This window comes from Mastigoproctus giganteus, chromosome 9 (genome assembly GCF_048544385.1).
Source record: "Mastigoproctus giganteus isolate SK-2022 chromosome 9, ASM4854438v1, whole genome shotgun sequence".
In the NCBI taxonomy this organism is placed as follows: Eukaryota; Metazoa; Arthropoda; class Arachnida; order Uropygi; family Thelyphonidae; genus Mastigoproctus; species Mastigoproctus giganteus.
In genome coordinates this window covers 171,498,887-171,525,736 of record NC_143583.1, presented here as the reverse complement: position 1 = coordinate 171,525,736, position 26,850 = coordinate 171,498,887, and the positions used below count along the sequence as shown (strand labels likewise).

The 26,850-nt window shown below is 36.0% G+C and overlaps 1 protein-coding gene across 4 annotated transcripts in view; it reads left to right on the top strand.

The window, feature by feature from the left end:
* The window catches only part of LRR (capping protein regulator and myosin 1 linker 1 leucine rich repeat protein), a 1,021,987-nt gene that overhangs the window by 14,161 nt on the left and 980,976 nt on the right, over nucleotides 1-26,850 (top strand). For all 4 annotated transcript variants that reach the window (XM_090381859.1, XM_090381857.1, XM_090381858.1 and 1 more), the window contains exon 3: nucleotides 8,744-8,794. In XM_090381859.1, the coding sequence (XP_090237985.1) occupies nucleotides 8,744-8,794 (51 nt within the window). The remainder of the gene's footprint in view (nucleotides 1-8,743; nucleotides 8,795-26,850) is intronic.

Below are 26,850 nucleotides of genomic sequence, written 5' to 3'. Positions count from 1 at the left end.
AATGAACACTTGTTTATCACTCATTATTGGCTCAGCACTGGTTAGTTTGTTGCACAAGGAATCATCTTCTTTAGAAATGCTTCAAGAGGCATTTATTTCCAAGGTAATCTTCTCTTTTCTTTATAAATTTCAATAGCATGCATAAGCATTTTTTAATGGGACGCACAAACTGCAACTAACACAATTTGTGCAGAGTAACAAGTTTACGAAGCTTAAAAAAAAAGAATGAAGAGAAGATTCTGAAAATTTGTTTTTTATACGATTGAAGATTTCAGTAAAGGGGAAACCCATTTCACCAAGATAACATAAAAACCCACACAATTCCAGCTATCGGTATTTTCACAAATGCAATAATATCCAGTTTACTACCCGTTTATAATTGCTTGTAGTAACAGAAAAGCCCAATAAACTGGAAAGTGCAAATTATTTTTATTGTTTTATGGTTGTGACTTTGAGAAATGTGCTTTAGAAAAATATCACAAAGACGTTCAAAATTGGTTCTTATAACATATGATAACAATGCGTTTAATGTTTTGAATTGGTAATTAATACAATTTACACTCTAAAAATGACCTTTTAGCGAGTTATATAGCGAAAATTTGAACTTCCGAGATAGTGGAATGACTTAACAAAAAAACAATGGGTTGTAGGGTTGATTTTACGATATTTTCATGATACAATGATAATGCATTAATATCGTAAAGCAGGGTACACTGTATTGTATAGCTACGTGCGTGGTTTGAAATACAGTATTTATGTATGTTTAACATTCATTTTTTGCAATTAATGTTCATATTTTCAATTTTGTTGATACTTGAAAAAAAAAAAACGCATAGACCCCGGGAACTCGTAAAGCGAGAACTGCCTGTGTATCATTGACAAGACTCCATAACCTGTCCTGTCAGCCCGTCCGTACTGCTCAGCAAACTTCATATTTGACTCCACAATAACCCCCATGTTTTTTTCACTTTTCACTTCCTTGGGTGTAGTACCACACATTGGAATGTTTATCTTTGGTTATTGCTACCCATATGCAGTACTTTGCATTTGTCAATGTTAAACTTCAGTTGCCACTTCTCAGCCCATTTGCTCAACTTATCTAGATCCAGTTAGAGTAGCATACTGTCTTTACTGTCATTAACAACCCTGCCAAACTTTGTACCATCTGCAAACTTGGACATTAATCCTGATATACCTTCATCAATATCTTTGAAGAATATACAAAACAAAAATGGGCGCAGTATACTTTGTTCTCAGTTATTACAAAATCACTAATAACATTTTTCCACGAAGAGCAGTGTCCATTGATTACCACTCTGTCTTCTCCCACTCAACCATCCCTTTATCCATTGTAGCAACTTATCTTTAATTAATTCCATACTTCTCCAATTTGTACAGCAGTCTTCCATGTGCAACAGGATTAGCATTAGCAAAGGCACATAATGCAAGAAAGCAAGCTTATATAGCATCAGCCAAAAAAAAAAAAAAAAAAAGCCCTTATTTCACCCATCCACTCGTTCCAGATGTTTGTCAAGTTCTGCCTTGAATCTATTTAAGCTATCAACTTCTACAACGACAGATGGAAGTTTGTAACACCAACGAACCACCCGCTGGCTAAAGGCAAATATCTGCACATCTATCCTACAGCCGTCTTTCCTGAATTTGAATTTATGCCCTCTCAGGCGATTATTGTGAGCAAGAGGAAGAATCCCATCCACATTGAGCATGCTCAAACCATTCAAGGCTTTATACACCTCATTCAGATCACCTCGCAGGTGCCTAGTCTCCAGACACTGTAATTTGCAAAACTTAAGCCTTTCTTCATAAGAGCAACCCTTTGTTCCATTCACTACTCTTGTTGCCCTTCTCTGCACTCGTTCCAACAGCTCTACATCCTTCTTAAAATGAGGCCTCCAGACCTGTATACAGTACTCAAGGTGTGGCCTGATCATTGCCTTATACAAGGGGATAATCACCTCCTTATCCCTGCTAGAAAAATTCCTGTATATCACTGACAAGACACCATGAGCTACTCTTGCAGACCGTCTGCACTGCTCATAGAAGTTTATATCCACCTGCACAATTACCCCCAGGTCCTTTTCATTCTCTACCACTGTCAGTTTGGTACCACAGAGTTGATACGTTACTCTGGGATTACTGCTTCCCATATGTAGTACTCTACATTTGTCAATGTTAAACTCCATTTGCTACCTCTCAGCCCATCTGCTCAACTTTTCTAGATCCTGTTGGAGCAGTGTATTAGTAGTAGCAGTAGTAGTAGCAGTGGCATTTGATGCAAGAAAGCAAGTGTATGAGCTTATGCAGCATCAGCCAAAAAAAAAAAAAATCACACCATTCCCTCCAAATGCCTGTCCAGTTCCTCCTTAAATTTATTCAACCTATCAACTTCCACAACGACAGATGGAAGTTTGTTCCAGCAATTAACCACCCGCTGGCTAAAGGCAAATTTCAGCGCATCTAATCTACATCTGTCTTTTCTTAATTTGAATTTATGCCCCCTTAGGTTCTTAATCTGAACAAGTGGAAGGATCCCATCAGAATTCAGCGTGCTTAACCCATTCAAGGCCTTATATACCTCAATCAGATCACCGTGCAGGTGCCTAGTCTCCAGCCACTGCAATTTGCAGAACTTAAGCCTCTCTTGGTAAGAGAATCGCTTCATTCCCCTCACCAATCTTGTTCCCCTTCTCTGTACACGCTCAAGTAAATCTACATCCTTCCTAAAATAAGGCTTCCAGACCTGTATGCAGTACTCAAGGCGTGGCCTGACCATTGCCTTATACAGAGGGATAATCACCTCCTTTTCCCTGCTAGCAAAATTCCTATATCTCATTGACAAAACCCTATGACCTGCCCTGCAGCCTGTCTGCATTGCTCAGAAAACTTCATATCTGACTGCACAATTACTCCCAGGTCATTTTCATTTTCTACCACCTTAAGTGTAGTACCACACAGTTGGTACATTTCTCTGGGGTTACTTCTACCCATATGCAGTACTTTGCATTTGTCAAGGTTAAAATTCAGTTGCCACTTCTTAGCCCATCTGCCCAAATTATCTAGATCCTGTTGCAGTAGCACATTGCCATTACTGTCATTAACAACCCTGCCAACGTTTGTATCATCTGCAAACTTCGACATTAAGCCTGATATACCTTCTTCCATATCATTGATAAATATACAAATCAACAGTGGACCTAACACCGAACCCTGTGGGACTCCACTAATAACATTAGTCCAAGAAGAGTAGCACCCATTGATTACCACACTCTGTCTTCTCCCACTTAACCATCCTTTTATCCATTGTAGCAACTTACCCTTAATACCATTCTGCTCCAATTTGTACAATAGTCTTTCATGCGCAACAGTGTCAAAAGCTTTCCTGAAATCGAAATATATGATATCAAAATTAATTTTTGCATCCAGTTCCTTTGTAACCACATCATAATATCCTATCAAATTTGTCAGACAAGACTTTCCCTTAACAAACTCATGCTGTGTCTGAATTATTGCTGCAGTCATAATATCATAATTATTGCTGCAGCCATATTATTATGATAATATCCACATCATAATATCCTACAAATTTGATAGGATATTATGATGTGGTTACAAAGGAACTGGATGCAAAAAATAATTTTGATATCATATATTTGGATTTCAGGAAAGTTTTTGACATCCTGCAATGCATCTTTAACCAGTGACTCCATTATTTTACCCGGAACAGAAGTTAAACTAACTGGTGTGTAATTACTCGTGTCACCCTTCAATCCCCCTTTGTGAATTGGGGATACATTTGCAAATCTCCAGTCCTTGGGAACCTCCCCTGAGTCCAAGGACGCTCTCATAATTATAGCTAAGGGTTTGCTTAGTTGCTTTGCTGCCTCCTTTAATATAACTGGATAGATCCCATCCACCCCAGGTGCTTTTCTTATGTTTAACTTCAACAATTTCTCCTCCACTTTGCTTTCAGTTATTACAAAATCATTAAGTATCCTGCTACAATTTGATAACCTTCTGCCATTTTCAAACCTTAATAATTCCTCATGTGTGAATGTAGATGCAAAATACTCATTCAGTTTGTTTGCTATCTGAGCAGGATCATCAACAGTCGAACCATCGATGTCAATTGGACCAATCAGATTCATCCCCTTCCTTTTAGAGTTTATATAAGTAAAGAAATCCTTGCTGTTTTTCTTAGCATCCTTTGCCAAAGATTTCTCGTAATCTGCCTTCGCCCGCCTAACCTCCTTTGTGACCTGATTATAAACTAGCTTATATCGGCCATAGGCTTCTGAGTCCCTTCATAATTTATATGCATCGCATGCATTTTTCTTCTCTATTACGACTCTCATTAGTTCATTAGATAACCATTTAGGCCTAAACCTTGAACAATATTCTTAATAGGTATGAAACTTTTAGTAGCTTCCACGATTAATTCCTTGAATGCTTCCCACTTAGAATATACTGTTGGTAACATCGTCAGTTTATCCCACTGTACAGAATTTAAAAACTGTCGGAGACTACTGTACTCACCTTTACGGAAGCAAAAACCCTTTCCTTTACCCCTGATGGTAATTAAATCTTTAATTAAATCCCACATCAGTACACTGTGTTCACTGCCACCTAGTGTACTGTCATTAGTGTCAATAACAACCCTGTCAACGTTTGTATCGTCTGCAAACTTGGATATTAAGCCCGATATACCATCATCAATATCATTTATAAATACAGAAAACAACAATGGACCCAACACTGAACCCTGAGGGACTCCACTAATAACATTAGTCCACGAAGCATAGTGTCCACTGATTACCACTCTGTCTTGTCCTCAACCATCCCTTCATGCATAGCAGCAATTTGCCTCCAATGCCACCCTGCTCCAATTTGTGCAGCAGTCTTCCATGTGCATCAGTATCAAAGGCTTTTCTAAGATCCAAATATGTGATATGAAAGTTATTCTTTGCATCCAGTTCCTTTGTGACTACATCGTAGTATCCAATCAAATTAATCAGGCAAGACTTCTCCTTAACAAACCCATGCTTTGTCCAAGCTATAACTTGGATGATCCTGCAATGCTTCTTTCACCAGTGCCTCCATTAATTTCCCTGGAACAGCAGTTAAACTAACAGGTCACATTTACACATCTCCAGTCCATGGGTACCTCCCCAGAGTCCAGGGAAGTTTTCATAATTGTGGCTAAGGGTTTGCTTACTTCCTTTGCCGCCTCCTTTAATATAACTGGATAGATTCCATCCACACCAGGTGCCTTTCTTATGTTTATCTTCAACAATTTCTCCTCCACTTTACTTCCAGCTATTACGAGATTATCTAGCTTACTGCCAGAGTTGAATACATCTCTGGCATTCCCCTCGCTGAATAACTCTTCACGTGTGAATGTTGATGATAAATATTCATTTAGTTTGTTAGCTACCCGAGCAGGGTCATCAATAGTTGAACCATCGATATCAAGTGGACCAATCTATATTATCCCCTTCCTTCTAGAGTTTACATAAGGAAGGAACTCTTTGCTGTTTTTCTTTGAATCCTTTGCCAAAGATTCCTTGTAATCTGCCTTTAACCAGTGCCTCCATTAATTTTCCTGGAACAGAAGTTAAACTCACAGGTCTATAATTACTTGCATTGGCCTTTGATCCTCCTTTGTGAATTTGGGTCACATTTGCACATCTCCAGTCTGTGGGTATCTACCCTGAGTCCAAGGAAGCTTTCATAATTATGGCTAAGGGTTTGCTTACTTCCTTTGCTGCCTCCTTTAATATAACTGGATAGATCCCATCCACCCCAGGTGCCTTTCTTGTGTTTAACTTCAACAATTTCTCCTCCACTTTGCTCTCAGTTATTACAAAATCACTTAGCTCCCTGTTAGAATTTGATAAACTTCTGACATTCCCCTCATTGAATAACTCCTCATGTGTGAATGTAGATGCAAAATACTCATTCAGTTTATCAGCCACCTGAGCATGATCATCAATAGTCAACACATCTATGTTATGTGGTCCAATCTGATTCATCCCTTTCCTACTAGAGTTTACATAAGTAAAGAACTCTTTGCTGTTTTTCTTTGCATCCTTTGCCAAAGATTTCTGGTAATCTGCCTTTGCCTGCCTAACCTCCTTTATGACTTGATAACAGACAAGCTTATATCTGTCGTAGGCTTCTGTGTTACCTGATAATTTATATGCACCCCTTCCTTTTTTTCTTCTCTGTGACTAGCCTCATTAATTCATCTGCCATTTAGGCCTGAACCTTGAACAGTAGTTCTAAGTTGGAATGAAAATCATAGTAGCCTCCAAGATTATGTCCCTGAAGGCTTCCCATTTAGAATTCAATGTTGGTAATATCATCAGTTGATCCCCTTGTACAGAATTTAAATCTATCTGAGACCCGTTATCACCTTTCGAAGTAGTCACCTTTACGAAAGCAAAAACGCTTCCCTTTTAGCCTTGATGGTAGTTACATTACTAAGTAATTCCCATATCAATACATTGTGATTACTGTCACCCATTGGTTCCTTCATCTGCAAATTTTTAATGTATGAATAATCACTGCTGATAATCAGATCAGGAGTATTACTCCCTCTGGTTGCCTCTCGAACATGCTGCTGTTGAAAACAGTCCAATAAATCCAAAAAGTCTTGCTAGTGTGTGAGTGATCAATCCACAAGTTCTAGTCAATATCTGGAAAGTTAAAATTCCCCATTATAATATAATCTGATTGACTGGCGTAATCTATTTCTCTGCACAATTGCTCTTTATAGTCATCAGATTCAATTGGTCTATAACACACACCTACTCTAATTTTTCCTTTCCCAGTGCTTTTGTCACACCAAACAGAATTGATCTACTCAACATTGCATTGTCCACCAACATCAATTCGATGCACTTCCTTAGATTTTGTGTTTCTTAATTAACAGCATAACCCCTCCACCCTTCCTCTCTGTCCTTTCTGTACACATTGTATTCCTCAAATTCGAATTCTGCACTGCTTATATCTGTGTGACACCATGTGTGGTCTCCCAACAATATCTGCCTTTGTCTTGACTAGCACTTCAAGCTTATCAAATTTATTAACTGTATTCCTAGCATTGGTATACATGCACCTGTTTCTACTCTTAGTTAACCTAACACAGCCGATGTATTTAATTGTTCCACTATGATTCCCAACAGTCCTGGAAATCTCCATTGCCTTGCTTTCCATGCTGCTGTTCATTCTAATAGAAGTAGTGCCAGAATCACTTTTCCCTCTGCCTGCGGCCACTGTTAGTCTGTGTATCCCCCCCAAGCTAGCAGTTTTCTGACCCACCTAACACTGCCTTGATAGGATCAGCAACTATTCTTGCACCCCATCCCCATAGAAGCAATCCCTCCTGTCAACAAGCACAGACCAAGCTGAAAAAAAATCTGTCCTTTCAGTCTTACACAGTCTCTCCCAGGCCGAATTGATCTACAAGGTTCTCATCGTATACCCCCTCCTATTGTGTCTGGGCAGAATTGTAGACACTTTCACATTCAACCCTAACTCGTGACTTTTTTTCAACATTGACCTATGCTTGTTGAGTAAATCTGCAGATCTCTTACTCTTAATATCATCAGTTCTAACATGTACAACCATATCACTTTTTGTGTCTTTAATTGATAATATCTGCTCTACAACGTCATTAAATTTTGCCCCTGGCAGTCATAGCCTGGTCCTGTTCCACCTATCCTTCTTGCATAGTATATTCCCCGTCTCCCTGACAATACAGTTACCAACAATAACTAGTTCCTGTGGGACCAACGCATTCTGCCTTGGAAATTGCCTCTGTGTTGCCTGATGCACAGGAGTGAGCTCTGCCATTGAGCTGGGCATCTGTGAGCTTGATGGGTCCCTCATATTAATTTCTTCGAGGGTATTTACCCTGCACCTCAAGCTCTTATAGACTCCCATCCCAACTTTGAGTTGGCGCCTAATTTTTTGATACTCTAGGCATCTAGCTCACACAAAGACATCCTCCTTGGCTAGATCATGTCCTGTTTTAGAAAGTTCACATTTCGCACATTTTTTGAGACTGAGTGATCAGCCGAGTGGTCAGGAGCAGGAGTGCAGAAGCACACGCTCTTTGAGTAGACCGGGGTTCAAGCCCCTGACTGCTAAATACGGTTGATCTGCCAACCCGCACTGGACCAGCGTGGTAGATTATGGTCCATGTCCCTCAGCATGAATTGTTGAGGAAGCTTCCATCCTGCAGTGGGTTGATAATGGCTGCAGTTTACCTTTTTTTTATGATATTTATAAAACTAAGACACATTCAATTTGATTTTTTTCTTTTTTTTTTTTGTTCGGTTCTTGAATGTGTTAGTATTGCAATTTGTTATTCTGTCATAGAGTTAGTGCTTCATTTTGATGAAGTTGTTGCTACTGGTAATTGGGGAACATGTGAATGTTTTACTGTGAGTATTGATCTTATTTTTGTAGTTTTCATTTATTTTTAAGAAGGATGTTTATTTTTATTGGTTGCTGAAGTACAGCAGGATCTCTGAAATTGGTTTCATCTTTATCCTCCCATACTCTTTGGAATTACTTCTCATACTTATTATGCAAATATTTTATTTTATTTTTTTATTCCAATAAAGCTAAGATCAATATAGATTTGATTATGTTCTTTATTTTAAAATCAGTTACTTTTTCTTAGTGAAAATTTTAATATTAACTCCTTTATTTTTAGGCATTTTCTGCATGCAGGCTTTTTATTCTCACTGCCAAAGTTCCCACAAAGGTAATTATATCAATCTTTACATGTTTAATTTTCTTATCATTAAACATAGGACTACTGATGTTTCAATGTACCTTGATTTTTATGTACTTCAAGAAATATTTTAGAAATCTTACCTTTTTCTTTAATTTTTCAAACAAATTAATTATGAACTAATTAAGAATCAGTGAATTTGGAACTATAACAAAAAAGAAAACAAAAATGCATGGGGGAAATAATACATGATGGTACTCATTTTCAAGCACCCCTTCTGAAAAGCAGTAATTATACTAGATCTGTACATTCCAAAACTTTAAAGACAATGCATGAAATCTTATATCCTTTGTTATCTTAAACTTCAAGGGACAAGTCAATGTTAAAAATGTATCTTGGCCAAGCATGAAGTAAGAAGGTTGTTCAGAATTGTTATTATCAGGACTGGCAACATACATACAAGATGCAATGCTGTTTAAGGCACCCAGAAGTTCTTGTTGTAATAGGTAGGAAGGACTTTTCAAATGTATGCATACTTTTTTGTATAGTCGTCCGAGAGAGTCAGGATTGGCACGTCACACACTTACATTATGCCACAAATTTCAGTTTTGAAATGCCTGTGTAATGGATGTTGAACATAATTTTATAAAATTATTAATAGCAGATACTTTACAAATTTATTTACTCAGAGATTTGGTGGAAGTTGGATATCCATATTTGATTTCAGATTATTAGTGTTTCGAGTTCATGCATGAGAAGCCGTCCTACTTGGTATACAACATGTAATAAATAAATGTTCTGTTAATACTACTATGGCCACTAGGTTAGAGGAGTTTATCATTTTGACAATGAATACAATCATTAACCATTTCTTTAAGTGGCATTGCATCTGGCATATATGTTGCACATTTTCTATATGTTTCTCATCCTTAATAATGGTTCTGAAAAGTTTTTTCATCTGACTTTGGGCTAAGAGCCTCAGATCAGATGGGACGACCTGCTGAATTTAAGCATATAAGCCGAGGAAAAGAAACCAACAGGGATTCCCTTAGTAACGGTGAGTGAACGGGGATGAGCCCAGTGCCGAATTCAGTGTCCTCTGTGGGCACCTGGAAAATGTGCATTTAGGAGAGAGCATTCCGTTGGTTGACAGAATCACAAGTCCCCCTGAATGGGGCTGTGGCCCAGAGCAGGAGTGAGGCTGATAGCTGATGCCAACTCCATCGGTTGCGATCTCCTTGCGGGTTGCTTGGGAATTCAGCCCTAAGTAGATGGTAAACTCCACCTAAGGCTAAATATGGCCATGAGACCAATAGCAAACAATTACCATGAGGGAAAGTTGCAAAGAACTTTGAAGAGAGAGTTCAAAAGTATGTGAAACTGCTAAGAGGCAAACAGGTGGGCCCTCAAAAGCTGAAAGTGGGAGTAGGTTCAGTCTTTTGTCTTTTGAAGCTTGAGGTAACATAAGGTCTATAATTTTGCACATTGTATTGTGAAAGTTTTGAAATGCATGGGTTCTCAGTTGTTTTGGTTTCTCAGTTTGTTCTGAGATTTCAAGCATCTCTCTGAGATGGTTGAAAATCAGTCTGTTGCATGTCTTATTTTCTCATGCATATTTGCTTTTATTTAAGTGCTCCCAGGTACATGGCTTCTTAATTAGTTTTTAATTAATGTTTTGATAAAGTGGCATTTTGATTAATCAAACGAAAGGTAAGCTTTCTAAAATATTTCTTAAGATAGTTAATTTTCATATGAAATACACTTGCAGACAATATATATTTAATACCACATTTCTCCACACATAATAACAGGTAACTATTTTGATCTTGTAGTGATATAAAATTTAACGTTTATTTGTAGGTGGAACTATATCCATAGATAGCTTGACAGTTTTTACAACTTGTTTTATCCCTTTACTCCCCCCCCCCAAACTTTGTATGTATACTTCTATAAATAAAATAGCTATTATTCTATAATATATTTGAGGTATATAATTTTGAATGAATATGAATGAACTTATTTGATGTTGGAATTTTGTTCATTATACCTTCAATAATAAAATGTTATTATTGAAGGTATAAGTTAAATTATTATTGAAGTTAAATATGAGATTTAAATCATACAGTATTTAATTTTAATAGAAATAAAATCATTGTCTACTATGATTACAGTAGACTTTCAAAATAATGGCACCATCGGGGATTCAAGGTGCCATTATTTCAATATTTTCATTGTCTAGAAAGTTTTATTTTTAATATATTTAATGCAGAAATAATAAGACTAAATAAGAAATAGAGAGATTAAGAATGCAATTTTATTAACTGCACATAAAAAACATAAACATGTTGATGATTCAGTGTTATTTTCTTCCCTTAATACACTCCTGCTTATGCCCCATTCTATTTTCTTTATTATATCAATTTTAGTCTGCGCAGGTAGCACAGTGGTATTGTCACTCTCCTCCCCACGCCAGGTGGAAAAGGCCCGGGTTCGAATCCTGTTGATGATGCGAGGAACTTTTATGGGCTTTTTTCACTCCATGGCTGAGTTAGTCTCAGGCATAGATAGCAAGGTTTCCCCCCCCCCAGAAACTGGGGGTTATCGTCCAGCAAAATAGACAAATTGACCAGAGAACACATGCAATTTACAGACATAATACACATAGGTATATAAATTGACTTTCAGGGGTGAGTCTAATATAATAGTTTGGATTATATCAAGTTTTTCACTAAGCTTTAATGTTGTTTTTATTTTCTTCTCTGTATGAGGTTTATTAAATTTAGGGGTTTTTAATTAAAATAAATGTAAAACAGCCATATAATCCGTGATATCAGTACAGAATTCACTTTCAAAATGGCGAACGTAAACAAATATAGTAATCACATGACTTTCCGTTTCTTTTTTCGGCACTGCAAGACATCTGCGCTGTGCGTAAACATCCAACCTCAATGTGCCATTAGCTCGAATGTTCTATTATTTGGAGGGCTGTTATTTCAAAAGTCTAATGTATTTTAAAAAATAATCAAATTAATTTTATGTAGTAGTATTGTAATGGAGGATGTGATGTAAGAAAGCAAAGATTCCATGGAAGTGTAAACGCATTTCACCATAATAACCCACAGAATTCCAGCTGTCGGTATTATCGCAAATTCAATAAGATCGAGTTTACTACCCGTTTATGATAGATTGCACTAACAGAAAAGCCCGATAAACAGCTGACTGCTAATTGTTTTATGGTTGTGACCTCCAGAATTTTGACCGAACTACATGGTACGGTCACAGACAATCGTAGGGTAATCTCCAGTGCTGTGGCCCCGATTAAGCAGCATGTTCTCCCAATTAAGCGAAGTAAAACCTGGCTTTTTCTCGATTGGGTTCTGTTTTTTAAGGTTTGCCACAAATAAACGGCTGCCCCAATTAATTGGTGGCCCAAATAACCGTAATCCACTGTATCTGTCTAATCCTCTGACTTGCCAACATGGGGATGATTTTCTTCCTCTAGCTCTCTATAAATAGTTCACTAAAAATAATTAAATCAACTTTAATGCCAAGTAGTTTTGAAAACATGCTGAGGGATATGCCAGTAGCACCAAAATGTATTTAAAAATAGATACTTAAAAAAAATGAGAAAAAAAATCAATTTCCAAGGTTATTGATAAATTAGTAAAACAGTTTCTGTGCCTCCTTCACTAGTGAATGCTATCAGTTTGACAGGTGTCTTATAAATTTCTTTCATAGTTTAGGTTATAGTTCAAAGAAATTATAAAATATCTCTGTATATATTAGGTTTTAAATTAGAGTGATCATTTTAAAAGGAGTATTGTGATGAGCTGAAGTGACCACCTAGGAAAATAAGTAAATAAATAAATATTTGTTTTATGATTAAGGTACTTAATGTTTACAGTATATAGATGTATTTACATGTTAAAATTTTGAATAAATTGTCTCTATAGGGGGTTTCATTATAATTTCCTAATACTAGTTTGCTGATAAACAAACAAAGTAGCTACTTAGATTATAATTATTTTATTAATTTTTTATGGTTATTTTTGCAGTGTATATAGTTTTAATAACTATAGGAAAAAAAAGATTAAAAAAAATCTGTTCATGACTGTGTTTTATAATTTTCTAAAAATGGAGTTTTATGTGATAGTATTAAAGAGGGAAATAAAATTATTAAGAAATTTTGTTGACATCCTGTTGTAAGCTACTGATTAGAACATATATACCATAATAAATTTATAGTATAAAGCTTGTATAATACACTAAGACCCTGTAGATTCGAAGGCCTACCGTGGATGGCTGAAACTGTGGATATAAGCGAACACCTGCTGACCCTATATATAACGTGATTTTCTTGTACATACATATGTATAATAAAATTTAATTGATAAATTGAACAGACAGTAAGACATTAAATACGGTAATAATAAAGTACAGCAGACTCTTGATTTACCGAGATTGAATTAACCGGGACACTTCAAATTTAAAAAAAAAATCAGCTAGAAATCATAAAATTGAAGTAATAACTAGAATAGGTATAAACAGATAATTTGCAAGTCGTAAATAAGTGACAAGAACCGGCGTTATAAGTCGTCATTGGGAGATTAGTGTACCTATTATCTTGCAACCCCTGGTGTCTTCACACCTACTGTTCAAAACAAAAGCAAAAAGACAAACTTTGTTTCGTTATGCATATCAGGGATGTCAAAATTTTTTTTTTTTTATAGTAACTATTTTTTTTTTTTTTTTTTAGAAATCGCGAAAGTAATGGGCAAACACAAGAGTTGCTTTCAAATTAAACAAAAACTTGAAATTATTCAAAAGTTTGAAAACGGTGCATCCGTTAAATCTCTAAAGAACCATTATAATGTTGGTGACCAAACCATATGCAACACTGTAAAAAATAAAGGGAAGCTATTAGATTTAAAATTGACATCGTAAAAAATAAAGGGAAGAATCGTATTGGACACGCAAGTAGTACGTGTTAAGTTTTTTTAACGTGGTTAACTGCGGGTAACTGAATCAGCGGATACGGGGGCACAACTGTATTTGTATGTCTACATAAATATTAACAACTGTCTTACAACATTTATACAGTTACATACATTTTGTATGTAGCTGAAGGATGTAGAGTTGCTGGAGCTGGTACTGAGAAGGACAACGAGATTGGTGAGTGGGAACAAAGGAGTGCTCTTACCAAGAAAGGCTTTGGTTCTGCAGATTGTAGCAGCTGGAGACTAGGCACTTGCAAGGTGATCTGATTGAGGTGTTTAAGGCTTTGAATAGATTGAGCAAACTCAATGCATGCTGATGAGATTTTTCATCTCACTCAGATTACACACGAGGAGGCATAAATTCAAATTGAGGAATGATGGTTGCAGAATAGATGTGCAGAAGTTTGCCTTTAGCCAGCTGGTGGTTTGTTGCCGAACAAACTTCCGTATGATGTTGTGGAAGTGGATAGCTTGAATAAATTAAAGTAAGAACTAGACAGACTGTTGGAGAGAATGGACAGGTAAAATGGGAAGATTTTCTTTTTTTTTTTTTTTTGCTGATGCTTTATAAACTTGCTTTCTTGCATCATTTGCCACTACTAATACTAAAGCATTTGCATAAACAGGTTATTATAAAACATCCCGTGTTGTGAATCCTTCACAACAAATTTCTGTACATTGGCATCTTGAATAGTGGTTCTCCAGAATGTTCAAGCACAATTTCATATATTTTGTTTCATCAGTGGGCAAGGTATTATATATGCCACAAATTTAGTATCTTTTGTTTGCTGGGGATGTTGATGACAGCTGATGCTATATTCACTTGCTTTCTTGCATTATTTGCCATGGCTACTAAAAATTTATATATTTTTGATAATAGTTTAAAGTATGGATTTTATTTATCTTTCCAGTTTTATTCATTCCTTCGAAGAGGCCATTTCGTGTTTATTATTATTCTACTATCAATTTAAGGTATCTTTCAACTTTAACCCTTTACAATTATGTATGCAGATCTCTTGAGGGTATTAGTAGTGGCAAATGATGCATGAAAGCAGTCTTATAAAGTACCAGCCACAAAAAATTTCTCACATAAATCCATGCCTGCCTTCCAACAGTTTGTCCAGTTCTTTCTTGAATTTATTCCAACTACCCACTTCCACAACAACAGATGGAAGTTTGTTCCAATAATCAACCACCTGTTGGCTGAAGGCCAACTTCTGTCCATCTGTCCTGCAATGGTGGCTAGTATTTCAATGCAATCTGTTAGTGTACAGATTGGCTTGAAAAATTTTTCAGTGCATGCTGCCATCTCTTATCTGTGTTTGAAACTAAAAATGAACACAATTTTAATAGATGTGCAAATATTTGACTTTAGCCAGCGGGTGGTTTGTTGCTGAACAAACTTCCATCTGATGTTGGCAGCATGAGAACAACCTTGAAAATTAGAGGATGAGATGGTCCATGTTAGGTCTTAGTTGTATGATTTGGGCTAACAAAAACTGAAATTGAAGAAATTGTCTGGAATTCAAATAAAGTTTATGAAATTAAATCAGGTGATACATATATAGATGTAGAGAATTTTATTGTACCAAAAAGAGAGCTTTTTTAATAAATAAAAATATGAAATACAGGTAGTTCCTGACTTTACGAGTTAATTCGTTCCTAGCACGTGCTTGTAAAGTTTACTCATAAAGCGGGAATTTATTTCCCATAGACATAATGTTAAAAATAGGGCTTACATTATGAACAATGAAATTAGTTAGCTAATTAGTTTATATTTAAACAATGATTGATTTATTCAAAGAAATGAAAATGTAACTTGTAAAATTAAGCAAATTATAATAATAGAGAAATTATTTATGGCTTACAAATGTTAAAGAATGTTTATTCTTCATCATCATCGACTAAATGCACACTCGTTGACCACTCATTATTGGCTCGGCGTTTGTTGGTTTGTTGTACAAGGAGTTGTCTTCTTCAGAAATTCTTCAAGATACATTTATTTCCAAGATAATCTTCTCTTTTCTTTTTAAATTTCAATAGCATGCCTAAGCATTTTTTAAACGGAACACACAAATTGCAACTAACACGATTTGCACAGAGTAACAAGTTTACGAAGCTTAAAAAAAAAAAGAATGAAGAAAAGATTCTGAAATTTTATCTATGTTTTTTATACGATTGAAAATTTCAGTAAAGGGGAAACACATTTCACTATAATACTGTAAAAAACCACACAGTTCCAGCTATCAGTATTTTCCCAAATGCAATATTATCCAGTTTACTACCCGTTTATAATTGCTTGTAGTAACAGAAAAGCTCAATAAACCGGAAAGTGCAAATTGTTTTTATTGTTTAATGGTAGTGACCTCTAGAAATGTGCTTTAGAAAAATATCACAAAGGCGTTAAAAATTGGTTCTTATAATGGAACATATGATAACGATGAAAGTGTAGTGCATTTTAATGATTTCAATTGGTAACTAATGCAATTTGCACTATAAAAATGACCTTTTAAAGTTATATAGCGAAAATTTCAACAGATATCATCTTTTAAGAGCACAAAGGGTGATATTGTTGTACACATTGGCACTAATGACATTAACCCGATTCCTGTCCTCTTGGGTAGGAGAGGAGATCTGCAGACTTACTTAACAAGTATAGGTCAATGTTGAAAAAAAAAAAAAGTCGTGAGTTAGGATTAAATTTGAAAGTGTCTGAAATTCTGCCCAGACACAATAGGAGGGAGTATATGATGAGAACGTTGTCAATCAGTTTGGCCCTGGAGAGATTGTACAAGGCTTATGGGGTAGAATTTTTCTGTGTGGTCTGTGCATGTTAACTGGAGAGACTGCTTCTACAGGGATGGGATACACTTAAATAGAAGGGGTGCAAGAATATTTGCTAATGGTATCGAGGCACTGTTAGGTGGATCAGAAAACTGCTAGCTTGGGGGGATTCACAGACTGAAAGATTAATAGTAGTCGCAGGCAGAGGTGCAAGCGATTCTTGCACTGCTTCTATTAGATTGGAGGGCAGGGTGATGGGGTTTTCACCACTTCATTGAACAAATATATACATTGGCTGTGTTAGGGTAACTAAGAATAGGTGCATGTATACTTGTATGTACACCAATGCTAGGAGTATAATAAATAAATAAGATGATTGTGAAGTGCTGGTCAAGACAATAAAGGTGGATGTTGGTGGGATATCAGAGACGTGGTGTCACACAGATATAAGCAGTGGAGAATTGGAATTTGGGGAGTACAATGTGTACAGAAAGGATAGGAAGAGAAGAGGGGGTTATGCTGCTAGATAAGAAACACATAAAATCTAAGGACATACATCCAGTTTCCATAGATGGTCAGTGTAATGTTGAGTCAGTTTGGTGTGATGTAAGCATTGAGAAAGCAAAAATGAGAGTAGGAGTGTGTTACAGCCTTGATGACTCTGATGAGTACAACAAACAACTGTACCGGTATTTCCCGACTTTACAAATTAATTCGTTCCTAGCGCGCACTCGTAAATCCGGAATTTATTTCCCATAAACATAATGTTAAAAAGTGTTAATGTTAAAAACAGAGGTTACGTTCTCAACGATGAAATTAATTAGCTAATTAGTTTGTTTAAACAGTGATTGATTTATCCAAAGAAATAAAAACTTTGTACAGGTAGTGCTAAGTGGGCACTACCTGTATAGAGAAATAGAGTGAGCCAGTAAATCAGATTGTCTAATAATGGGGGATTTTAACTTCCCAGATATTGCCTGGAACTTGTGGGTTGATCATTTGCACACTAGCAAGACTTTTGTGGATTTATTGGATGATTGTTTTCTACAGCAACATGGTAGAGAGGCAATCAGAGAGAGAGAGAGTAATACTTTTGATCTGATTATTAGCAGTGATTATTTGTGTATTAGGACTTTGCAGATAAAGGAACCACTGGATGGCAGTGATCACAGTGTACTGATATGATGAACTGCTCTTCTTAAACATAAAATTTAGACTAAATGACCTATGAGATATAGATAGTAAAGAAATCAGTACCGATTTTCTAAAGCATTCTAAAATTAATTAGTTATGTTATCAATTAACATATTGATTTTTATTTACTTACCTTTAGGAATCTTATTTAATTGAAATTTCCAATTGACTTAGCAATATGACTAATTTACATAAAGGCAGATATCTTCTATTATCCACTAATACGTTTTCCATAGTACTTATAAAAAATGTTATACCAATGACAGGTTTATTTTTAGAAACAGTAGAAGCATTGCCTGTAGCCAACAGATGTCAGTACATTTAGTAGTAATTCTACCATTGGTTATTTCATTATAGAACTCAGGAAAATTATCATGCAGTTATAACATTTACTTATTTGATGATGAAGATTATGCACTGATGGCTTGAAGGCACTTATTTGTATCAAAATTAGCAAAAAATGGCTTCATGCATTCAAGAAGTGGTACAAGAACTATTTCAAAATGTGTATCAGTTTATACAGTAATTGAGGGGATGATTTGGAAATTGTAATTGGGGAGATTGTTCCCCCCCCTTTTTTTTTGCAGTTAATGTTTTAAACATTAACTGCAAAAAACATTAACTGTTAACACTGTCGATGTTGAAGTACGTTGTAAATCAGTTTGGTCAAAGATCTGTCTCTTGCTCAGAATAATCACCTGAGAGGGCATAAATTCAAATTGAGGAAAGACAGATGTAGGATAGATGTCCGGAAATTTGCCTTTAGCCAGCAGGTAGTTGGTTGGTGGAACAGACTTCCATCCCTTGTTGTGGAAATTGATAGCCTAAATTAATTTAAGGCTCAGCTGGACAGGTATTTCGAACGAACGGAGGGGTGAAGTGGAATTTTTTTTTTGGCTGATGCTGCATAAGCTTGCTTTCTTGCATCATATGCCTCTGCTAATGCTAATCTCCAATTAAATCCATGCTATAATTTCTATATAACTGCATTCTTGTCGAGATGATCCTGCAATTCTTCTTTAACCGCTGATTATATTATTTTTTTCTGGAATAAAAGTCAAGCTTGCAGGTCTGTAATTACTCACTTTGTCCTTTGATCCCCTTTGTGTATAGCAAAGACATTTGCACACATCCAGTCTATAGGTAATTCCCTCTGAGTCCAAGGATGCTCTCATAATTGTGATCAAAGATTTGCTTACCTCTTTTGCTGCTGCTTTTATATAATTGATAGATTACATTTGCTCCATGTATCTTATTTCTTTTAGCTTCAATTTCTCTTCCACATTCTTCTTAGTTATTATAAAATTATTTAGCTTCCAGTTTTAACTTGGTATACTTCTGGTATTCCCATCTTTAAAACTTCTTCATACATGACTGTAAATGCAAAATATTTATTCAGTTTAATAATTAGCTGAACTTTCAGAAAGGCTTTGCTATTTTGTGTGTCATTTGTTATAGTCAGTGTTTGCAAAGTAAAAATCCCCCATTATAAGACTATAATTTACTGACCCATTCTGTTTGTCTGTATAGTTGTTCATGGTAGTAATCACAGTTATTCGGCCTATAATGTACTCCTACTCTCATTTTAATTTTCCTGGTGCTTATGTCATACTAAACTGACACTGGTGCACCTATTTCAGTTGGATGTACTGACTTAGATGTACTTTTTAACCAAGAGCATTACTCCTCCTTCCCTTCCTCTTGCCCTTTCTGTACATATCGAACTCACCATATTCAAATTTCAGTGAATCTATTTATATTGTAGGAATATCAGGAAACATGGTGTCCAAGTGGCACTATTTGCTTCTTATCAAAAGCAACCTGATTGCAATAAAAGCTTCCTGGATTCAGAAATCACACATGTTAGTACAGAATTTGTGTGGCAAGTTAGCTGGAAGCAAATGTATAATGAGAGTAGGAGTAATCTCCAGATCAGAAGATTGTAAAAGATTATGATTTGAGCCTCTACATGCAAATTGAATGGATGAGTAAGTGTGAATGTCATATTATAAGTGATATCAATTTCTCCCTAATTTATTGGTGCAGTTGGATTGGAGCTTACAATGGTGAATAAAATTTTTAAATTAACTAGATTGTTATTTTTATTGGCATGCCAGGGAAAGTACTGGGGGAGGGAATATTCTAGACCTGATGATCTCCTCTGAATGGATTTAAATTTAAGGAAAGCAGGTTATGAAACTTTAAGGTGCTACATGGCCTCTCTCAACTGGAGAGATTGCTCAGAGTGCAAATAAATTAGAATTATGGTATAATTCAAAGCTGTAGTTTACATAAGCCTTGAAAGTGCTTATGCTATAAAGAAAATATAACACAAAGAGGATCCATATTCCTGTATGAGAAAAAGATAGAATTCTTAGGACAGTTCTGTGTATTCAAACTCATTTGAAAGCCTGTAATACTCAGAAATGAAGAATTATTTTATTTTTTATTTTTTTTTATTTTTTTAGGAGCATTAGCAATTAAGGCCATATTGCTCCGGGATATGCGGTGGTCATTCCCTGACCATTCCGCATCCTCCGTATTTGGTGGTGATGGGCTCGAACCCTGGTCTAATCAAGAAGCGTGTGCTACGCATTGCTGCTCCTTCCCACCTGGCTACGGAGGAGCCTGAATTATTTGTAGTAGCTATCAAAATATCAGTGGTTAAAGAAATGTTGATGGCTTAATCAGGGGATGTTTAGAGTTTTTTTTTTTTTTTTTTTTTTTTTTTGCCTTCTGAAATATATCTGGAATGATTTTATCAGTGAAATATTTTCTACTTGGAATATTGTAATTTGGGTAATTTTTTTTTAATAGCCTTTGGAATCCAATGTCATGTGTTACAGAATATGATTGAAGGTCAACAGCTATCATTTCTCCAATTAAATAATGGATCTCTTTGGCCTTGTGGTCATTAATATCCCAAAGCTTCTTTGTTAATGCTGTTTCTATATAGTTGTTAGCACTTTAGCATGAGGTTCAATGGTGCTGCTACTTCCTGAACATTCAGCATATGTCCTTTTCAACTTATCTGATGCTTCTGTTTCTTTTGACTTCTTATGGATGGAACTTTTCGAGATGAATCATCATATATGTGATTGTAAACTTTTTGGCTGTTTTACCACCCCTTGATATGGTGGTATCACATAAATTACATATGCAAACAGTTTTGTCCTTCGGAATTATTGTAAAATACTTCCATGCAATACTTGGTGCCATAATGGTCACCTTGACAATTACTTAAATTCAGGGCTGTAGTGGAGGGTATATGCCGTATACCCTCTGAATTTTTTTAGGTGAATAGCGTATACCTTCTGGTTTTTGAAAGGCTTATAAAAACAAATATTAAAATATTTACTGAAAATTAAATTTATTAGAATTTGATTCTTAGGAATACTTATAGATTTATGTGACCGAAGTGAATTCGATTAATAAGCCTGATATGCACTGCTTTTTGTAACGTTCATAGAGTATACCTTCTGCTAATTTCACGACTACAATACTGCTTAAAATCTTAATAAAATTTAATCTGAAAAAATAATAAAAGGATTAAAACACATTATGGATTAATAAGGTGTATAAACAAACTGAATACAACATGGAGCAAAGGTAAAGAAAGCCGACACAAGAACCACAGATAATTAACTGATAACATGCATTGTCTGTTTACCGAGAATGCAGCAAGAAACTGCGGTAGTGGCAAAGCAGTTTGTCAGGTAAGTTTTCCGTGGTTCTCATGTTGGCTTTCTTTTCAAATTTCCAGCATCCTCCTCATAAATGACTTTTTCAAGTCCCAAGTTTGACAAAAATAACCATCAGTATGTATTCTTACACCATTATTAATACTGCAAAAAACAAAATATCACTTCAGTTTACTTATAAAACTATTAAAAGTTATTAAACTCATTGGTGTTGAGTAGATTTGTCGAAGCTCCTAGCACTACCAAAAGTCCAGAATAGTAGCAACGTAGAAAGATTTAAGTGGAAAAGAAAAATTTTTTATCCGTGAGTTGCAATTCTTCTTAACGGGTTCAAATGAGATGGGCAGGCTATCGAAGTAGGAGCCATGTGACTGGTGTTTAACTATTGTGTGTATCAGGGAAGTGCTTCTGAGATGCAAATAATATATCAGTGTTGCCAGGATGCAAAAAAATGCCCCTGCTGGAAAGTGGTCTAAAAGAACTAGTTACAGATACTTATACTAGTTACAGATATGTAACTAATTCTGTAATTGAACACTCTTAGACTTGAATCATTGTAACATTCCCTATATTAGTGTTTTTTAGTTGATATTTGACTGTATGTACTGTGCCTCCGTAGCTGAGTGGTCAGGGTGTGAGCACAGTATCACATGCTCTTTGAGTAGACTGGGGTTCTGACGGTCACTCTGCCAACACGCATTGGACCACTGTGGCAGATTATGGTCTGTTTCCCTCAACATGAATCGTTGAGGAGGCTTCCTTCCTGCAGTGGATTGATAATGGCTGCAGTTTACCTTTTCTTTTTTTTTAAATTACTGCAATTAAGCAGTAGGTGACTTTTTCAGAGGGCTGCTGACTATTAAGGTGGTAAAGCATTGTAATGACTAATCAGCCAATTAACCGATAATTGGGTGATGATCAGACTCCAATTAATCGGTAATTGGTCAATTTTCTTATCAGTGCAACTCTACTTCAAACACAGCATGGGTATGTTAAGGGGAAATCTTGTTTGACCAATTTGATTGGTTCTACAGTGTGGTCACAAAGGAACTGGATGCAAAAAATAATTTTGATATCATATAATTGGATTTCAGGAAAGCTTTTGATATTGTTGCGCATAAAAGACTGCTGTACAAACTGGAGTAGTGGCATTAAGTTGCTGCTATGAATAAAGGCGGTGCCGCCCAAAATCCTGACAGCCGAAAATCCCGTCAGATTAAATCGTTACAATGAAAATCCTGACATACCAATTGTATTTAAAAAAACAAAGTTAGAATATAAATCTCAGAAACTGTTTGCAATAAAAAAATGTTTTTCATGTAATCAAAATGGCTGCTAAAAACATTAAAATTTTACTTGACACATGGAACATGTACATTGCAGTTATGCAAACAGTATATGCTAATGTTAATATTTTATGTCATATTAATGAATAAACAACACACACACACACACACACACATTGTTTTTTTTTTTTTTTTCATAAAATAAAATAATATTTATAAAGATACATTGTGTGCAATACTGCAAAGGTAATGTTATTACAGATCTATTTTCATGATTGTTCACAACCATCGTTTCTCTCTCTCTCTCTCTCTCTCTCTCTCTCTCTCTCTCTCGACTGTCACTATCTTGCTTTTTGGACAGGATTCACCACAAAGTGTGCATTCAGTCTAGTTATTGACTTGTTGCTGTTCTTTCTGAAATTCCTTGATAATCCTATATATGCCAATATGTGCTTGTCCAACTATATACTCCCATCTTCTATGCCAAGCTCTCTCTCTCTCTCTTAGGGTAACTCTGGAATTTTTTTTTGACTGGTGCAGTATAAGCCTCAGGCTTCCTTGCACCATATAGCTAATTATACTACTACTAATAATAATAATAAAGCCTCAACCCTGTTTAGGATGCATGGAATTCCCAGTTGAATGGAATCATATATGGACCATAATGTTGATGGAAATAATGGTGGAGCACAAATTACCATACCATTACGCATATACTGTCTAATTCTTACATATGTATATAACTGTCTTCAAACCGCTCTATCACTAGCCTTTCCTCGGTAAATGCGAATTCAGAACATTAAATGCTTGTGGTATCTTACCAGAAGGAATAAATTTCAAGGCACACAAATGTCAAAGCAGCAAACTAAATTCTTCATCGGTGCCTTACTGAGATGCCAGTCCACTTGCTTGAATTTTTTGTCCCAGTTGATAAAAAACCAGATTTTATTAGACACATTAGGGAACTCGCCTTTGGAGGCATTTATTGCAGCTAATTCCAGGTCAGTTTATATGGCCTGTGGTCTCAATTCAATTTCATTTTCTTGGGCAAAGTCAATCATATCTCGAAACAAATGTTTATAATTTTCTTCACTCTTATTCGTCATCAACACATAAACTAAGAGAAGAATTTAGTTTTCATTATTGATGGGTGCATGTATTGTATATAATTGATAAAAATTGTGGGCACGGTTTTAAATGTACCATCCATAATCTAATTTCGAGCACACGATAGGCATTGAATATTTACACTGGTGTTCAAAGAAAGTGCTTCACCCCATAAAATTGTAATTCTCCTCTGAATAATGTAAGTATATGGCAATATTTCTTACAGATTGCATCAGATAAGATTGACACGTGCAGGTAATGACATAATATTGCATCAGCTATATAAGCATGCTCTGCAAGAGTTGCAGTCATTCTTTGCTTGTGTCAGGATGGCGAGTTATGTGCAGTTAATGCCACGTAGAAAGAGTGCTATTGTTACTTTATGTGAGGAAGGATGTTCTTCTTGTCATATTGCTTATAGAGTGGCCTATAATCAGTCGACAAAGAGTAGATTTCTTCCCAAACTCAAGAATACTGGTTCTGCTGATAGGAAAAAAGGAACCGGATGCAAACGAGTCTCTACACCAAAACAGGACTGCATTTTGAAGCGTTTATGCCTTAAAAACTGTAAAGCTTCTTCGTCTGCTGAAAAGAAATGAGAAGAACATAAATGAGTGGTAGCAAGTGCAGTAACAGTCAGAAGATGCCTCTTCAAAAATAGACTTGTAGCCCATCATCCTAAGAAGAAGCCCCTCCTCACACAAAAAATTAAGAAGGCCCAATTAATTGGTGTAAGGAGCATGTCAAATGAACCCCCGAGCAGTGGAAGTCAGTTATTTTCTCGGATGAGAAGAAATTCAACCTGCATGGCTCTGATGGGTGACAAACGATTCACTGTAGACATGGTGAAGAATACCATCCTGACTGTATGGTATCTACAGTGAAATTCCCTGTATGGTATGGTATGGTATGGTATCTACAGTGAAATTCCCAGGCAAATGATATAGGGGTGCATTTCATATCGCAGAGTAGGTCACCTGCAGTTTATAAGAGGTTTTGTAAATACCAATGGATACCTGGCTATATTGGAAGGCAAATTGCTGCTAACCATTGGAGACCATTTCAACCTGCCAAGTAACTGCATCTTTCAGGACAACTCTGCTCCTTATCATTGGGCAAAAAGTGTAAGTAGGCACTTCTGTAGTTACTTTAGCTTCATTTCTGCATCAGAGGTTCAACAGTAATGTGTTTACATTTGTTACAGGTGAAAAAAATGGTTGGAAGAACGTCCATTACAACTCTTAGCTGGCCAGGAAACAGCCCGGACCTGTATCCTATAGAGAGCTGTTGGCATCGTGTGGAATCTGCAGTTGCCAGAAAGAAACCAAAGACCCTTTGTGAACTTCAGGAAGCCATAATTTGTGTTTGGAGCCACAAACTATCAGTTGATTATCTTCAGAAATTGATCTTGTTAATGCCTCGATAGTGTGATGCTGCTGCTGTCCTTAGGGCCCAGAGGTGGTTCAACCAAATATTAGTTTGCACCTGGTGAACTTTCCTTTTTGTTTTCCATTTAAAATGATAAACTGAAGCAAATTCAGGGTTTCTGATAACATTTCAGCCATAAATGTCTCATTTACCAAAACTGTTGTATAAAGATTGCAAATGCTAATTTTGGAATACAGCAGGCCCCTGTTATAAAGTGGTTCGCTTTACGCTGATTCGCTATAACGCTGTTCTTATAGTATAACCCTTATCTGACTATAACGCTGTCACAGATCACTATAATACTCTTTTACAGATTACATTTTTGGCATATTTAACGAAATCTTTTCAATTGGTGGAGTCCGATAGCTTGAAAATGAATAGCAAAACAGCATTAAAACGTTTCCCACGCCGACTTGAAAAATTTTCCCACACAGTGAAATTTTCTCGCACGCTAATTTAATTGCGGTACAATGACTTGTTATTGTACCGCAATTAAATAGCATAGTTCCGAGATCAACGTTTTAAAAAATGATCAAGTATATTGCTTGTAATATTTGCATTATATGCATTTATCCGAAGTCTAGTCATCACTCAGTACAGTATTAGACATCGTGCGTAACAGACAGTTTACTTGAACATTGTATCGTAATTAATGCAACCAACGCAGTTACATTTTCGAAGAGTTAATAATGGCTGATAGGAATGAAAAAGCAACAACGTCTGGGTGCAGTACGAAGACTATAAATGTAAGAAAAAGACTGAATTTGAAAATTAAATTAGACGTTTTGAAGCGAATTGATTCTGGTCAACGACAAGCGGTTGTATGCTATAATTTAGGACTTGCAAGTTTAACTGTAAGAACAATTATAAAAAAATAAAGAATTAATTTTAGCAGCGGGAAAGATAGCTTTTCCACTGCAAGCAACTAGGGCTAGGCCGGCTATTAGGATTGAAATGGAAAGACTTTAACTAATTTTATTGAAGATAATATCCAATGCAGAATTCAGTTAAGGTAAATACAGTCCACTCCGGTTATTTGGGACACATCGGGACTAGTGCATTTTGGCCCGATTAAGTGGCTGCCCCAATTATCCGAAGTTTCATGTAAATAGTTAAAAATACAATGTACCCCCCCCCCCCCTTTACAATTGGTTCACTGTACAATCAAATCACGTTACGACGAACTCAACATAGTAAAGTACAGTTCACTACGATGTGCAGTAAGCGCCGATCATTGTGATCACGTTTGTGAATTGAATTTTAATTCTATTAAACAGCGATTCTAATTATCGAAAATAGGAGGAATATTATCCACAGGCTATAAAAGCAAAGATATATTAAGCACAAATTTACCCTTTATTACCTTGCCAATTAAAAAATTAAATGATACATGAAAATCGGAATAATTAATACATACTGTAATATGTACATAAGAACTAATTGTGTTTTCTGTGCACTGACATTTGTAGGCGGGGGGGGGGGTTAAAATTTAAGACAGTAAAAAGATAAGCAATCAGTAACAAAGAACACAGCACACGCAAATTGCAAGTAACACAACACAACACGCGCAAGTGAGAACCGAGTAACGA